The sequence below is a fragment of the Astyanax mexicanus genome, chromosome 2 (genome assembly GCF_023375975.1).
Source record: "Astyanax mexicanus isolate ESR-SI-001 chromosome 2, AstMex3_surface, whole genome shotgun sequence".
In the NCBI taxonomy this organism is placed as follows: domain Eukaryota; kingdom Metazoa; phylum Chordata; class Actinopteri; order Characiformes; family Acestrorhamphidae; genus Astyanax; species Astyanax mexicanus.
In genome coordinates, this window is record NC_064409.1 from 8,987,377 (window position 1) to 9,005,985 (window position 18,609).

Genomic DNA, 18,609 nt, shown 5'->3' on the forward strand with positions numbered 1-18,609 from the left:
GATCAACTGTGCTATCGTTTTTATTTTGTGTGCTTTGGTACATACACACAATATCACAATATGCAGATCAATCAGTCAACCAATAATGCCGCCCTCTTCCTGCTGACGTCCAACCATCTGCTTCTCACTGCTATCAGAGAGACACTGGTGCTGATGATGCAGCTCAGCCAATCGGGTCTCCCTCCTGCCCTGCTTCTAAACCCATACATCACCCAGTTTCCCCGCAAACTATCCCCCCATTTTTTCTTTTTTGCCTTTTTCAAATTTGAGCTGAAGGTGGAGTCAGCTAAAATCATGGGGTTTTAGTGGCAGTTTAAATGTAGAGGTTGAAATCTACTGTGCTGCTGCGCATTGGCTATACAGTGAGCTTCTAATATGTTTAAGATGAGATGTTTCTGTTTGATCTAATCAAATCTCTACAGCAATTTAGTAATTTCAACATTTAGTAAAAAGCCTGAAAGTAAATGTGTCACAACATCTTGATCAAAGGCTACAGTGATTTATGCTCAAGCTGATTCTTTTCCACAGATTAGTGGCGGATAAGAAAGGAAGTAAACAAGCTGTAACGAAATCCAGAGCAGTTTCCTCACAAGAGTAATGGCTGTCTTAATCAACTTTGACTAAATCTGCTTGTTACCATCATTTAATACAATTACAGCACCTAATCCAGTGGTACTGCGCAATACTCTAAACTTGGGGTCAGTTCAGAACACAGAACAGGACTTAATGTTTGGAAGATGTCCTGAAAAGACAATAAAGTTCTGTTCTGGAAAGCTAACATCTGGTGTATTGGAGCTCTCAGTGGGCCAGCATGGTTCTGACATGTATCCACACGCTGAGAGTAACACATCAGCAAAAGCCTTTTCCGTTAATAAACTTCTACGCAAAAGTAATGGTCATTTTAATACACTGTGACAAACTGTGCAGTTTTGCTCAAGTTAATCCAATTAAACAAACTAATCCAGTGCTTTTGCACAATGCAGTGTATTTCAGCTCAGTTGAGCGTGCATTCAGTGTTTAGTCCACATCTTGCGAAGGCCTGGGTGGAAAGGCAACATCTGGCGCACTTGATCTCTCGGTGGGCCTGCGTGGTTCTGACACATGTCCACATGCTGACAGTAACACAGGGGCAGATTTATGCAGCCGTGATGACGGGTCGAGGCTCTGGGCCTTCTGACATGCGAAGCTTTTGCTACCTCAAAGCCAATCTCCTCCACGCTTTGATCCCCATCCTAAATCTGTCAGGCACATTTACTGCAGAGGATAATGCAGCCTGAAAGAGTCAGGGTCAGGGGTCCCGGGGTCCACGCCAGAGGAGCCTGTTCACTTATGCTTTCTGCTTCTAAGTGCTGCGGTTTGATCTATAGCTTATATGACAGTATATTAATGTATTCTTAAGAGAAAAAAAAGAACACATACTGCTGATTAAAAAAATATTTTATTTCCATGCTGCAAAAGAGGTAGAATAAATTTGAGACCATTGGTACATTAATGCATTTTAACTCATGAGATCAACCAGTGATGTCTGGCTTTTATCTCCCAGTGTTATAAATCAAGAACAACTGAGGCAGATCTGGTTTCTATCACCCAAATCATAGAAACATTTGTAATATTTTATATTTGCTAGTTTCACTAGAACTTTAAGTCTTGCAAAATAGCTTATGTAACCCAAACACAAAAGTGTAGGTGATAAACACTAATAATAAAAAAAAAACATATTTACATTCTGAAATCTTTTAAGCGTTTTAAAAAAATTCTGCAGGACACTTCTGCTGTCTGTCCACTCTTTTTCCACTTCATAATTTCATATTAATAACAGGAATAAACCAAAAAATTACATGCTAAAAAAAATAGACAAATAAAGTTTGGAGGATACTAAGTGTTTGATTTGTATACAGAAAATATTGATTTAAAAAATTTGTTCAGGGAAATGTATTTTTATTCATTATATTTTGACAGTTTTACTTTAAATTTTTAAATTATTTTCTATTATTACAATTAGGATTTTCAGCAACATTTCTTATTTCTTAAAAATAATATTTTTTTAATTGGTGATGCAAACTTACACCAATATTTTATGGAAAAAAAATAAATAAAGAAGATTGTATGCAGTTTGTTGTGTACCCAGATCCTCTCGTACAGCAGTCAGTTTCTCATCTGCTTTCACTCATGAGCAGCACTCTGCAACATCTCCACACCCCAACAGGTCTTTTTATGCAGGCCATGTTAATGCAATACCCTGCTCTGTAAATGTGCTTCAGCACGAGAGGCAGTTCACTGCATACACCCACACACGTGTATGAATCACACTCCAATCCCCTTAACACACACACACACACACACACACACACATACACGAATCACACTGCTCTTATACAGCCTCATTTTACACTTCTACCTTGTAGAATGTGTGGCACCTTTATGTTCAGTTCCCTGGTCAGCTGAAAAAAACACTTACACTTCTGTTAAATAGGCCTGCCTTTGCATACCAGCTCAATTTTAATCAAATACCTAAAAGAAATGTTAATTATACTCAGTTTGATGGTTAATATGATGAAATTTGGCCTTCCATTAAGCAGTACATAGAATCTGCAGATTAATGTGTGTTTGTCTCCACCTGTTGGTCAAGATCTATCAATGCACCTTTAAACAGCACAAAAAGAACAATGGGAAGAGTCATATAGCTTTAGATAGTCCATATATTTTTGCAAAACATACATTTCACTTTCAGTATAAAAAGTAAGGTCTCACATACATGTATTACATCCACTTACAGTACATGCCATTGCTGTATCTGCATATACAAAGCCTAAAATCCTCTCCACTGAAGCACACACATTAGTCTTAAGGCATTTAGGCAACAAACAGATGGGTCAGTATCAGTATAACATGCCTTTTGTGTCTGTTGCAATAGTTAAAAGTACTTTTTCATACATATTTAATAAAAAAAAAAACAAGAAAGAAAACATGGTGACATGTTTGTCACATTTGTGACCCCACTGGCCACATACTGATGTATGTGTAAAAGATGTGTAAAGATCTTTACAGCACATTCTCAGTCATTTTAACTCATTTATAAGTGACACATACTAAACATCCTTGACCCCATTTCTAGAATTTATTAGTGCTGGAAATAAAACTAGCACCTTTAAAAGTGTAGTTTTTGGTTCTACAGCTCTGTTTTAACTATTTAACCATTCAGATGCTTTAAAATTAAAGGTTTTAATGTTCAACTGAACTAGTTCCAACCTGACTTCTAGAACAAAATGTTAAAATATAAGTTATATAATTGTTTTGTTATTTTTGTTACATCAAGTGGTTAAATGGCAACTTGTATAGAAAGAGTTTTGAAGATATTTTTAATAAATTAGATCATTATTTATTATTTAAATAACTATTTTACAGCCTAACCTTTTACAACAGTGATATCACAAACTTTATACTGGTTTACTTCTAAGGGACTGAAGACACTTGCTGCTAAATGTTCAGCAATTAATAATATTTATTTCCACCTAATATTCATTATATTGGCTTAAGCCACCCTGCCATGGTAAAAAAGCAGGGTAATGAAAATTATTTTAGAAAATTATAATGCATTTTTAATTTTTAACAAAACAGACAACCTTACCATGAAACAAGTCCAATATTTTCTTGAAATCAGCATTTTTTGCTAAATTAAAAATAAAGAAATAGAAAGTGAGCTTAAACAGTGATTAAGTTGGTAAAATATAATTTTAGTGTAGTCTAAACAAGGATACATCTTTTCTTTTAAAGTTATGAGACACCAAAAGGCACTATATTCTGAATATGACCCAGATGTAGTACACACACACATCCAGGGCAGGTAATTTTAAATGCAAGAAAAATAGATGTCCACTTTATATAATGCATATGCTATTAGTACTCAGCTGGTATAAATTCTAAACATGATGCAGTGTAGCTCTACGTTGTAAATTGTAATCCACTGTTCCATTTACATCAGATTACACAGTACAGCAGAGGCTACACTGATCTCCTGGCTGTCTGGGCATGCTTCAGGTAAGTGCAGTTCATTCATCATAAAAGAAATATGGTGGCAAAAACGTCAAGAACTGAACTGAGAAAAAATTTGAGTTGACAAGTCGTACAGAAAGTAATTTGCATCCTCGGGTTTATATTTACTCCTTATCAAGGCTTCTATGTGGGATTGAGTAGTGCAATTTAACACCGAGTGCACAGAGGTTTCACATATGTTCACATCCACACCTTCACAGCTCTAACAGCTCTGATGATATTAAAGGCAGTGGTCCATTAAAGGCCTCGTTTTTTTTTCTGTATTACACACAACAGCTCAGAGACCTGACCTGAAAACTTTGGAATACAATGAAGGTGTATTAATAGAAGACATAATGAAGAACACCATAGACTGTGACATTATAAAACCAGTAATAGACTTAAAAGAATAGTGTCCCAAAACAGGTTTAAAAGAAGGTGTACCATCTTGTGTCATTGTGAAAGCACCCAGTGAGAAAAAGACCACTTTATGGCTGCCACAAGTGTGCATAAAGAACAGTAGTATTCACTTATTATAGATATAGTTTGGCAACGTGGTCAAAACATGTTTGGCATCTAAAGTTTGCTTCTGTAGTTTTGCATTGGAGCTAAAGCTAATGCAGCTAATAAGTAATGGAAGTAGCTAATATAGTGACAACTACCAAACTGCAAGATTAAATAAATCACTTATAACAACGGCCAAATCCCATTTCAACCCCTGGCCCTACCACCACTAAGCCCTATTCCTCTGTTTTGGGCGTGCACACCTAGGAGTAGGGAGTCTGGATTCTTGTTAGGCTGGAAGGGTAGGTCAGGGCTACATCACCCACGCAGCCAAAATAAAGGGATATGAGAATCACTGGCAAGATGGCACTGGCACAAGCGACCAAAGAAACCCACAAATGTAATTATTTTCCTTGTTAAAAATGATGATAACCACTATATTATCACAGTTTAAGGTGTAGCTTCAATTGTTTATCACCATTTCTTTCATAACAAGCATAAAAACAGTTCAGATCAGTAGCTAGCTAGCTAAATTACTTTCCCCTTTCCACCTTAAATAATGCAACACCTGCCCTCTTTTCTGAAGCTTGCTTAACCTTAGCGCTACATTGCTACAGCTATATCTGGATTGGGTTCTTCACCCCTTCCCCTGTCATAACTCTGTTCCAAGAGGAAGGCTTACACTTAAAACAAGAGGTAGGGATTTGGTCTGATCCAATCCTTTCATTTCTCTTGTTGATGCTTCAAAGAGGGAACCAACTCCATCCATATTTATAAAGGCTATCAATTTAAAATGGGAGATCATAAAACCCCTGTATGTCTTTTAATATTGCAATATAAGAACTGTTTTTGGAAAATATAACCCTGTAACAGATGTAAAGAAGTCGACTTAATGGTTATATGCCTGTTATTATTATTAGTATTATTATATTATTTTTTTACAAAAAAAAAAAAAAAAAAAAAAAGATTTTTACAGAAGCAAATATATTTTTCTTCAGCATTATTTAGAAAATTAGGTAGCACCAAGTGGTAAAACTAAAGATGCAAACTTTAGGATACAAACATGGTGGGGCATGACATTGGGCTATTTTTTTATCAACTTTAAAACACACTTTTAACTTTAAACACACTTTAAAATGTGTTTGAAGTGAGTAGAAATCAATTATATCAGTAGTTATTCTGGAAAGCATGTCAGCATGTCAGTACTCACTGCTCTCAGCTGCTTCACTTTAACAGACACCTGCAAAAAAAACAACACACTTACAGAGCATATCCCCAGCTCAAAAAATATTTCAATACACTTTAAAATGTATATTTTTCCTAATGCATACAGCGCCTAATACATTATTTTAAAAATGTAAATAATTCTCCAACAAGTAGACTACATTGGTCCAGTTCTTGTGTCCAGCAGTTAGCAGCTGACATCTAGTAGCATAAAGATTAAATGTCTTAAAACATTTAATATAGCTCACAGAGGCACTGAATTAAAATAGATTAGTAATCTATTTTAAATCTATTTTAATCTATTTTAAAAATGAGTAAATCTGGATGTGTAAATTAGATAATTCCACTACATCCTCGCTGCAACTCCTATCTTATTAAAAGGTAAGACTCTTGCTGTAGACACACTCATGATGTGTCTTCATACCTATCAGACTGAAACGGAGAGTGAAAACACTAAAAGAAGGTCTGCTTTGGAACTGAGAGCACATTAATACACTTCAGGGTTTTAAAAGAAGAGGAAAAGTGTGTGCAGGCTGGCAGCAGGCAGTCGGGGTGACCCGCAGCGGACGTGCTGATTGGTCAGTACGGGTCTAGCTTTATCTGTCTGTGCAGGCAACAGGTAAACACCATCCCACATATCTGAAAAACACCAGAACACAGCAGAGGTTCATACACAAAAATGGGACAACACACAAAAAATAAACATTACAAATTAACCCCTTAAACAACTATGGCATGATTATATGGACACTAGAATTTGACCACATTTACTGGATGGTAGGGAATGCACGAAACAGAAATATAAATATTTAACAAAAAAAAATTAAGGGGTTAATTAATTGATTAGCTTTACCTCTTAAATCACAGAAGCCCATAGGTGAATTTCAGATCTGGCTGACATGCAGAGAGAGACCTACATTTAAATTATGTACTTACAATAAAGTAGCTTAATTATCTAAACACTTTTACTGATTTATTTACATCCTTGTTACCATCTAACCATTTTCCTTTAGTGTTTCATCCATATGAATGGAAAGGGTCATTCCTTAGTTAGTTTAAGTGACGCTGAGAACATAAAAATTCTCAGAGAAATAATAACTTAGCAACGTAGCATTACTTAATAACTTAATAACGTAACATTAGCATTAGCCATTTGCTTACCGCTATTTCCCCATTCAGAGGCGAGTATTATCAGACTGTAGCCTGCTCCTAACCCTGGCTAGCACTGCTGGAGTGGTTAGCTTCTAACGCTAATGCTCCAGTCTTAGTTCTGGAGAAATCTGGGAATCTAAAGCTTACTGTAAATAAACAGAAGCACTTTACGCACCCAAATAAACAGTTTTCAGGAGAGAAATCTGTGTAGATTAACACCCAGTGCTCGTCTGACTTTAAAAGAAAGTCTTTTTTATTACAGTTTTGTTTTCTTAGCTTAGCTTCACTTAAACTTAGCTTCACTTAGCTATCCCTCCACACCACCCAGCAGCCAGACCTGCTAAACTAGAAGTTCCTTAAAAGGTCTCTTAAAATGCGCTTTATAATCTATAATAATATAGAGACCAATATTATACCCCGAAATATCGTGACATATCACCCACACTTAATTATCACATCAGGTACTACTTCTTTTCTGAAAAAAAGAAATTTACACAGTTTTCATTTCCCATTTTATATCTACTAGAGACAGATTATATCTGTCCAGTATAATTTATTTTACTTTAATCCTGGATATATGGAGATATTTGGAGTACATTATTATTAGGATCATTACATTCTGGATCATTGACTTTTGTTACAAACCTGATAAAATGCTTGCATTTTTTAATATCTCAGTTAGGGGTGTACCATATCATATTTTTAAAATTTGTTTTTTAAAATCAGTGTTCTGTCATATCGCCAAGACTATCATTATTATTTTAGGAACATATCGCCCATCCCTAGAACTGACTATCATCAGGACCACTGGTTTGCACTAATTTAATGATAAGTTAATGCTTTCTTCAAATTACTAACCTGTGACTGATTCATAGTGTCATTACACATTGACTTAACTTATTAACTGAAAGCTATAAGAATAAAGTAATCGGCGCTAAAACAAAAAATAAAAATAATGCAATAAAAGGAGAACACACCCTAATTAATATTAAAATTTAAAACCTAAAAATGTTACAATACAAACTATACAATTAGCCTTGACTATTCCCTGTGTACTAAAACAGGAACATATGCCCTGTATTCAAGCGGAAATTTTTTCATCTGGTGAGACAATCATCATTTCTCCAGACAAACACCATGTATGTGTTCACCTATGGGCCTGTGGAGCACATCTGGTAAATGACTGGATGAAAAGTGTTGAGTTTATGGAGAAAAACAAATTTTCAATAAAAGCAACAATTTTTGAGTAGCATACATTTTACAAAGAAAAGAAAAAACACTGAAATAAAACAGTACAGGTGAAAAATGATAAAAATGCTTGATATTGGCCAGCGCATTTCAGCAGCAGTGAAAATAATAGCCCTTAAACAGTGCCTGGAATGAGTTATATGTGTGCGGGAGTGAATGCGTGTGTGTTTTTACAGTTGTAGAAGCTCTTCTGATGGAAGCGTGTGATGAGATGAGGAGGAGATCAGCGAGCAGCGTACAGTTACTATGGGAACTGAGGCGTAAAGCAGCCGTTATGGCAGCAGTGTTGTAATTGGGTCGATTAGTGTGTGTGTGTGGGAGACGGTGCGTGCGAGCATGTGTGCGTGTGTTCGAGTTGGACGAGTTGTTAAAGAGCAATTGTTAAATAGGAAGGAGAGGTAAATACATGTAAACATTCAATTACAGATTTCCTTGTTTCAAAGCAAGAGTGCTGGTGGAATATCGGGCCAGGTACTCGTGCAATCAGGCCCTGATTTAAACTGAGTGAGAATGCAGTGTAACGACTAGTATTTAATCTTTCTAAGTTCAGTGATGTAACTCCTCTGCTGCCTTCCTTTTACTGGATTCCCGTAGCTCCCTCCATCAGATTCAAAACCCTAATGATGGCCTACCAAGCAGAACATGGACCAACCCCCATCTGTGCGTGATAGTAATGATTAAAACTAGATCTGTACCAAAAAAGACCATTTGAGCTTCAAGTATGGCATGGCTTGACCCACCATCCTTCAAGTTTCATTGAGTACAGACATCCAGACTTTTATATCTCATCTTACCAAGATGATGTTCAGACATCCTGTGGAAGTTCATTCTACAATACTGTCAAATACTTTTAATGTCAACTTAAGATCCATGTATTAAGCACTGTTCTTCTATCTTCCACGTATCTTCTAGTTAGTGCAGGGAAAATTTAATTGATTTAATTGATTTAACCCAATTACTGTTTTAATGTCATTCTCAAAATTAATTAATTGAGATTGTACATGTTTATCTATCCAAGTAGATGTGCTTGTGCTTGTGTCACAAATTCTCTAAATAACTCTTAAGTGGCAGTGGTTGCCATTTTTTGCACTTTTTCTTCACACTGAGATTATTTTAACACATTGCTCAATTTAAAACCCGATTGTAAGGTTAAAGGGAAATTCTCACTTTTCTTAATAAAAAAATAGCTAAAATAAACTATATGTTTATATTGGTTTCATACCAGTTTTATTGTGCTGACTTATTTGGTATAACAAATGCTGTCTTTACCTAAATAAAACTTATAAAAAATTAAATGCTATACATATCACACTTTCTAGGCAGGTATTGAGTAATTAAGTTAGAGTTGGTACCATATTGGTACTCACTATTGGCAGATACTTGAATCTGGCTTTAGTACCCTTCATAGTGTCCAAAGGGGAAAAGTGGTATTGGTGCATCCCTACTAAAAGTATCTTCTAAGTAAACTGTGAAGCTTGGTGGTTGGTGTGGCACAGTGGATAACACCATGACCTACCAGTAAGCAAACTATCACATCATATGGGAAACTGTGTGCGGTTCAATTAAAGAGTTCTTGGGTAAGACTCCCAATACTTCACTGGCCCACCAATAGGAATAATCTAAGTTGCTCTGGATAAGAGCATCAGGTAAACGGCATACATTTAAATGTAAAAAAATAAAAAAGTAAAATTCTTTTTGTAAGACACTCTGAATAAGAGTGTCTGCTTAATGCCTTAAAGGTAACTGTACTTAATGCCCTGCTTATCTAACACATATCAACTCAAGCTCAGTGTACAGAGTGCTTAAAGAGAAAATAAATAGATCAGAAGGTGGATCCAAAAATAAATGAATAAAAAAAACCTTGTAAATGTTTATACCAGTGCTTTCTAAAAGGGTCTAAAAGGTCTGAATCCATATCCTTGAGAGGGAGGAGAAGTAGCTTGTGTTTTGTGCGTTTTTAAAAGCTGAGCAGGCTTCACAGAGGCCATAGATGCGTCTCGGGGGAGTATTTAGTGGGCGATTATTTCTATAAAAGTGATGGAGCTCCCTCCTACCCACAAAACACAGACATAGAACAGACCTGAAAGAGGAGAAATCTGGGAACGAAAGCACTGAAATCCAGACGGAAATAAACTTGCCTGCCCTATGCACTGCAGCGTTCAGCAATGCCTGCACGAACATATATACAGTTACTGACTGACAAACTTCTGTAGCTGCACAATTTATCAGCCTCCCTTTACTTCATTCATCAGACATAAGAGACAATTATAGAGAGACTGACTGTATAAGATCGGAATCATTCTTAGCAGAGCAGTGGTTTAAAAAAAGTGTGTCCTGTTAATAGATTTGGTAGTGGTGCATACATAGAAATAAAGAATCATTGCTGGGATAAAAGTTAAGTCATGGATATGGACCTAACTTATGTAAGTCATGGGAATAAAGATAAAATGAGGGAAGTAAGTATGAAAAAAATTTTGGATTTAAAACATGAGTTGTAAAAAAAATAATAAAATAAAATATATATATATATGAAAAATGCAGATGAAGCTGGTGTCGGAAGTCTGCATCATTTCTGAACTGTTCCTTTTGTGTTTGTAGGCTACAGTCAGCAATTGGAAACCCTTTAAATCATATACAAAACTGCTTACAAACCTTGTACCTCTGAAATTATAGCTGTTCTGGGAAGTTATTAACTGGGAATGAAAATTTTGGATTGTCTTAATTCACCCACAAATGACCTAAAAACATGTTGCTCCTGGGCTCCCTTCATAGTTGAGAGGTATAATTTACACTTTGTGTCCACAGTAAAGAATTCAGAGCTGCACTTGCATTTCTGAACAAGTTGAGGGATACAGAATCATCACTAAAAATGAATTAAGTATGCAGGTGGTGACAGTTAATGACAGTAAACTCTGTTACACATTGTTATGCAGTTCTTAAAATAAAGTGTTTTCCTGCCCACCAGAATTACGTACTGCAGTTTCCAATGTGCCAATTTCATATTAGCAATGAAGGAAAAAGAAAAGAGTTTCTCCCTATTGCAGGTCAGTGGAGCATCACAGTGATTCAACATGTACATCAATTGTACATGAATAATATATAAAATATGTATTTATTTATTTATTTACTTACTTATTTTCAGAAACAACATAAGCTTAGAGGGAACAGAGCTCAGAATGTGCAGATATAGCCTAAAATAAATCAAAGAGCCTTCAAAACAATGACTGTGAATAACCCACTGATCCTCAGCACTGAGCCTTGAGTCAGAGCTTCTGGCAGAAAACAGAAGAGCAGATATTTTAGATGAAAATATGAATGGACTGACAGCACACTGCTCTCCATCAGGATATGCTTCAATGGTGAGGCAATACTAAACATATGGAATTTTAACAAGACATTTTATATAATCCGGCATCTGATTAACTGATTACTCTACATTATACTCTTGGCTCTACCAGCACATTTCCCGAAGTACAAATGGACTTGCCAATCACTGTGACTGGCCAAATGCTAACACTGATCAAAGGGAGGGCTAGATGCCAAATTTACCTTTCCAGGTAAACTTGGTAATGCATCATCTTGCAGAGCTTCTGTAATATCCTGTAGACTGTCTCTCAAGATTATAACTGAATTTTACTTGAATTATACATTTTTTAAAGTTTTTTTTATTTTATTTATTTATTTATTTTTTTAGTTATGCTGTGATACTCACTGTACTGGGCTGAGTGATGTACTCTAAAAAGGGGTATCTTGTTAGCAATGTTTACTCTGCTTTCTCCAAAGTACCATTAGTTTTGAACCTTCTAGACATAATTATTTTTAAAAAGCCAGACTTTTTAATAGAGACAGCAAAGGAACAGTAGTGCAGTAGATTTACACAGAACAGCTGTAATTCTTATTGTCACATTTATATTTATGACACGCATGCATATATCACATATTTTTGGGGGAAACTGTCCTTATTGTCCATATTTAGTGACCATAAAATTTCTGTTGAATTTCTGTTGATTTCCCATCATAAAGAGCCAAAATAAAACTCAATTAAATCAATTAATTGATTAGGGCAACATGTAAATAAAAGGAATTCTTGCACATTTCCACTTTATACCACATTATTTATATGTTAAACTACTGCAGATAAAACAACCATTTTTTATCTGTCCTGTGCTGATCATCTACATTCATTAGTCACAAAAATAAAAAAAAATTACTGTGTTTCATGCCTAGAAACAGACACTTCTTTATAAGACTATTGGACATATTGGATGATGGCCAGATGGGTGGGAGTTATGGGTGGGGTAAGGCACTTAAAGCCATGCACTTCTGGTCAGTGAACTGCCTGAACTTTCTGCATTCTGTAAGCACAGCCGTGATGAGCCATGGTGAAAACAACATGCTGCAGGACCATGCATTGGGTGCACACATACACACACACGCACACCTTGTCACCTCTTGGCTGTTCAGGTGCCAAATATTGGCACTAGCCAATCAAACGTCAGAGAAGTCTTCTTCCTCTTCTTTATACAGTAGATAAATAAAGCAGGCAGTCAGCACTGCTCCTGCTAACTATAGACACAAACACACAGATACACAAACACACACACACCCACACACACAGACCAACAACATTGACCAAATAAACACACACACAGAAAAAACAGAGAGAGATACAGAGAAAGAGGGATAGAAAGAAAGAAGCAGAATGAGGACAAGACATGAGACAAAACATTAGACAAGACATATTATTATGAAAAGAACTATACCTATGATTTCTAATTACTTTTTAAAAAATACAATAGTACAAAATGGGATGAATGCAAATAAAATAAAAAAAAAACAGTCACAAAAGCAGAAGTGTACCAGCATTCATAGTTTCCACCTAGAGTAAATTAAACCCACCTAGATTTTGGAAAGCAGCACACTATATGACAACCAATCAGAACACACGCCAGATTCTCAGTGTGTGAGGGCTTTTTCCCTCACATAGTCTATTGATTCTCTCTAGCTAATCAATGCTATGCAAGGTTTATATGTCATGTTTACTCCCTTCTATACATCTTTGTGTACTTGGACATTTAATTTGTATATCTACTATACTGGTGAAGGTACACTACCTGGCCAAAAAAAAAGTCTCCACCTGGATTTAAGTAAGCAAATGATGTGGGGTTGGTTGATGCTGCAGTTGGTCTACAGGTTTAGGTTCAGCAACAGTATGTGCTGAAAGAATGAGGTCAGCTGACTACCTGAATATACTGAATATAGACCAGGTTATTCCATCAATGGATTTTTTCTTCACTGATGGCACGGCCATATTCCAAGATAATGTCAGGATTAATGGTGCTGGAATTCTAAAAGAGTGATTCAGGGAGCATGAGATCATTATTTTTACACATGGATTGTTTACCAAAGAGTCCAGACCTTAACCTCATTGAGAATCTTTTTGAAACAATGCCACAGTGACTGTGTGCTGCAAACAAAGCTAAAGGCGGTCCAACCAAATATTAGTGTTTGGATGACCTTTTTTAGGTGGGAACTTTTTTTTGGGCCAGACAGTGTAATAATTAGATATAAAAACTATTGGGTAAATTAACTGTTGATTTCAAATGGCACGGTAACAAAAAAAGGGTTTTTAATTTCATAACATTCAACCACACATTTATGTTTCTTTAGCAGGATAATAATAAGAATTGTGTTACTACACTTGGGCCCTTTAAGAAGAAAATTTTTTTTTACAATTTTAATCATCAACCTATAAGAATGCGCTGTGAAAAAAAAGACTGTATACTAACAAACACACAAACAGATCAAACACACACACACACACTTAAGAGATTAATATCTACAACAGAATTTAATCTACACAAGTTCACAAAGTAGAAATAAAACAGTAAAGATTAACTTGTGAAACACGTGCATGCCCACCTCCTCCAGTTTACCGAGACGATCCACTGAACGCGTTTGACCTCTGCTGAGCGGTACTTGGGTTTTATTAGCATAATAATGACAGATCACTGAAGAGCGTCAATTTAATTAGCGCGCTCTCGCGGGAGGCACTTCTGCCCACTTTCAGGCTTTTTACTGTAAAAGCATTTCACTAATTTGTGGCAGGCTTTATTTTTAGCCCGCTATTAATTGCACAAACCCCACAGTTTCCACCGTGACTTGATCATGTGACTAACGTTTGCGGTTGACTGAAGGACCCGGACTGTAGTAGTGTAGTTATCTAAGCATGCAGTAATTTATTCTGAACTAATTACTACATCCTTTAAAGATGCAGTAGTGGAAGCTTCATGACAGCAGGTCAGAAAGAGCTTTAAAAGTTTATTTAAAGCATGAAGTCATGAGGTTCATTAGACAACTATGGGATGTGATCTGAGTGCTGATTATATTAAGCATGTCTCAAAAATCAGACATAAAAAAAACACTTTATGTTTCATGACTGGGGTAAAAAAAAAAAAAAGGAAATATTAAAGGTTAAATAAGTTTACTTATTAGTTTTCATGTAGTTTCCAATGACGATGATTTATTTAATGCTGTGTTTAAACCCCAAGCTGCCATCTTCACTGTTCTAATTGGAATAAAAGTAAACTTTTCTTTTATTCAGACTTTCTTAATATGGAGGGTTTTTTTCTATTTTTTTTCTTTTCAATTTTATTTCAAATTTTTTCCAATTCTTTTCTTATTTAGCTAGGTCAATTGCCCACCCATTAAGCTGCTACTCAGCTGTAAATCCCCATCACTACTGATGCCACAACTCAAGGAGGGTGAAGTCAGCCTCCGCCCTTTTTTATCTGTTGCTGATGCAGCATTGCAGAGTAGCATCACCGCACACTCTGAGAAAAGCATAGTGACTCTGTTCCGATACATCAGCTCACAGACGCCTCGTGCTGTTCGACATCACCCTAGGAGCGATGAGGGAAAAGAGCATCATCTACCCACCCAGAGAGAGCAATTGCCAATTGTACTCTCAGGGCTCCGAAGATGCATGACCAGGATTCGAACCACTGATCTCCCGATCATGTTGGCAGCACTTTAGACTTGTTTATTTTCCCTAAATCAGGTACAATACTTCTGCACAAGGAGAGTGAGAAGAACCACGTCTTCACTGATATCATGTAAACTTATCCACGGTCTCACTTCAAATTGCTGCTGATGCAACATCACTAGGCAGCCAGCACTTCTTAGGAAAGCACCAGATCCCCAGCTCTGATACAGCAGCTAACAGATGCCTGTGCCAGCCAGCCTCACAATGGGAGTGATGTTGGGAGAGTGTAATCTATGCACCCAGAAACAAACTCCAAAACTAACTGAAAAACTTTTTCCCATTGAATTCCACTGAAAGTTAAGAAGGTTTTATCTCTATCCTGTAAATCTTCTGTTTTAGAGATACATCTTTTATTGGAGAGAAACAATATGTTTCTTGCATGAAAGCAAACAGTGTTTTATGTTTAATAGACATATCTAAATACATAAAAATCTACAATAGCCTCCATAACCTGTACAAAACTACAACCTGAGCGCAGCACCTCAGTCCTGCTGACACAAGATGATCGATAGAGGCTCTAAACGAGCATCAGATTTCACTAGAGTTTATTCACAGCAAACAAATCAATAGCACTTAGCACTCCCACAGTGAATACAGGAACTAATCTCGCACTTAGCCCCGACATATCCCTCTCTCACCCGGTATAAGCTCATTCCATTATGGAGGACAAGGGCACAAAGTACCTCCTTATTTCATATTGACATGTGGACATATGTAACAATCTATTTTAGGAGGGATTTAAAAACATCAAAGCGTATCACTGCACCTCACTATGAGGATCTGCACCGCATTAGCGGCGTGATTTAGGATCCTGATTCATAGTTAAGTGGTCACCACTGTACCAGACTTAAGCTAAAATAAAATGCTAATGCTAAAACTATTGTACAACGTGATTATAGACAAAAAAAAAAACCCTAAAAGGGAAAATCTAGGGTAAAATGGGCTTGAGGTGTAGAAAAACATGATAATGAGTATGATTTTTTGTCGAATGGTCTGCCTTCATTATTTCCCAGCATTTAGAAATACATTGCTTTTAGCTATGCCGGTCACAATTTTAGTTTAGTTTAATTTGTGGACAATATAATGTCCAAGAAATTATTGCGATAAACAATATTTTAGTAATTTTAGAAAAATGCCACTGACATAATGATAACAGAATAGCATAAAAAGCAATTATCCACTTTTTAAAAACAGCAAAAATTGAATGAATCATTTATTATAATTAGTTAGGGAATTATAACTATAACATATATATAGTTATAATATACTTATTTCTTCACCTACTTTAGTCCACACTGTGTGTATAGAGTCACAGTTGAAGCATGACCGGCTAAAATACTGTTATTTATGTGAACAAACATATAAAAAAACAAAATAGACGATATCATGATTATCAAAAATTATTGAGGTCATGTTCATTTATTGCACAATAAATCGATATTGCAATTATTGTGACAGGCCTACTTTTAGCCTATGCTCCCAACAGGCTTACAATGCTAGTAACAGGGGCATACAGTCACCCACTGCTAAGAAACTGCAATTTTTACACCATTAACAAGCTTAAAGTACCACCAAACTTTATTGGTTTAATTCTGATGGTCCTAAAGTTTGAAACAAGGCACTGAGAACTTTAAAAGTGCACAGGTAGATTATTAAAAACACTGTTTATATACACAGTACCTTAAGTTGTGTTTTTAATAATCTACCTGTGCACTTTCAAAGGTCTTCTTGCCTCGTTTTAAATATCAGGGCCCTCAGAATTCTACCAATAAAGTTTGGAGCAACTTTGAGCTTGTTAATGGTGTAAAATTAATTATTTCTTTACATGAGTAAATCACTAGCATTGTAAGCCTGTTGAAAGCATCAGCTAAAAGTGCTCTATTTCAAAATGCTGGTGGAGAACAGAGGTGGGCTATCCTCCAAAAGTTGGTACTCACTCTCATGTTTCATTACACCCCAAGTTCATTTCGCACCAGACTTCTCCTTTAAAGCTTCTTAAGAAGAAGTTTTCTTATTTTTTTGGATAACCATTGCAATTTGATCAGGGGGTTAAAACATACAGTAGAGACAGAACATTCTCACAGTGACAATATACACTGTACCAGACTGGGTCTAAAATGAAATACCTGTATGATGTGTATAATTATTGCAAAACTGTTGTCTTTGTTTGTTAATATGTAGTTTCTTGGGCTCCCCATCTCCTTTTAAGGGCGTTTTTCCCCTCCATGTCTCAATTCACTAGCCAGGGCAGTGGTAGTGTATTGGACCGCGACCCTGATGACAAGGGTTTGATTCTGTGTGAGGAGCGATGGGGTTATTTATTTATTTATTTTTTACCTGCTTTGAGATAAACGGTTCTGCAGTTGGGTTCAACAACCCTCTGGGCTGGAGAGCTACTAGTCTGTAGCACTTTATCCCATTACACTTCATTTTCCAAAACAGATTTTTTTTTTGTGACCCGCCACGCAATGGTTTGGAAAATATCTGGCCCGTGGCACAACTCAATTGCTGACCCCTGACTTAAGACTTTCTATGTTTGCACATAATTCAGCTCTGCACCCTAATAACTACATTTCTGTTGCAAAAATAGAGCCCTGTGGGACTAACAATATACATACAATATCCTAAACCAATTGGTTGCCAAATAATTCACAATACTTTACACATTAGGATTAGTAACTTGAAGAAAACTAGAATTCAAGTGATTAAAGTTTTTTATATACATCGATATGCAAATCATTACCTGTAGACAGGCCACACCTATACCCACGGCCCCGATGATGAGCAGGTGGTCTGCCAGGAAATGCTCCAGCTTAGTGATACAGCCGCCCTGCAAGAAACAACACCACAACACTAAGCTGCAGAGAGTTTCAGAGAGAGTCTGACACCACAGTGAGTGTGTTGGTCTTTGTGCTGGCCTGTAGGTGGGTGATAGCAGGTCTCCTTCATGTGCTGACTCCGTCCTACTTTGAGTCTGCCTCAGTTCTCCTGGAGCTTGGCAGTGTTTTTGCTTCTAAGTCGGCGTGGAATAGACACACTAAGATGCTCCCTCCTGCGTTTAACAGATAATGCCTGTGAAAAACCCGCTATCTAGCGTTCACTCTAGGGAGCTTATCCCATCAAACCGCTGGCAGAGCATGGCTCCTCTGCAGAACAGCAACTTTGTACTTTTATGCTACACTCAGTCAGACTAAATTATAGATGACATTCACACAGAGTAGTGCAGACACATTCACGCAGTGTAGGTAAACACAGCAGATATCAGCAAACCTTCAATTATAATCCAACAGGGAAGATGCATATGAGGTATATGTATATCCACAATAGCAATTTTTAAAAAGATTATATTGATTATATTTCTAATTTTTAGACCATTTTCTCCCCAATTTACAAGGCCAATTACC

At 36.5% G+C, this 18,609-nt stretch overlaps 1 protein-coding gene across 3 annotated transcripts in view; it reads right to left on the bottom strand.

Annotated features, from left to right (window-relative positions):
• Positions 1–2,681: 2,681 nt before the first annotated feature.
• Positions 2,682–18,609, bottom strand: part of tspan11 (tetraspanin 11) — a 33,471-nt gene continuing 17,543 nt past the window's right edge. The window contains exons 7-9 of one of the 3 annotated variants that reach the window (XM_022671208.2): positions 17,949–18,035; positions 12,610–12,726; positions 2,682–6,399 (exon numbers count right to left, since the gene is read on the bottom strand). In XM_022671208.2, the coding sequence (XP_022526929.1) occupies positions 12,649–12,726; positions 17,949–18,035 (165 nt within the window). In that variant the 3' untranslated portion in view covers positions 2,682–6,399; positions 12,610–12,648. Of the gene's footprint in view, positions 6,400–12,601; positions 12,727–17,948; positions 18,036–18,609 lie in introns of all 3 variants that reach the window. The other 2 variants (XM_022671207.2, XM_022671209.2) reach the window with 2 other exon arrangements.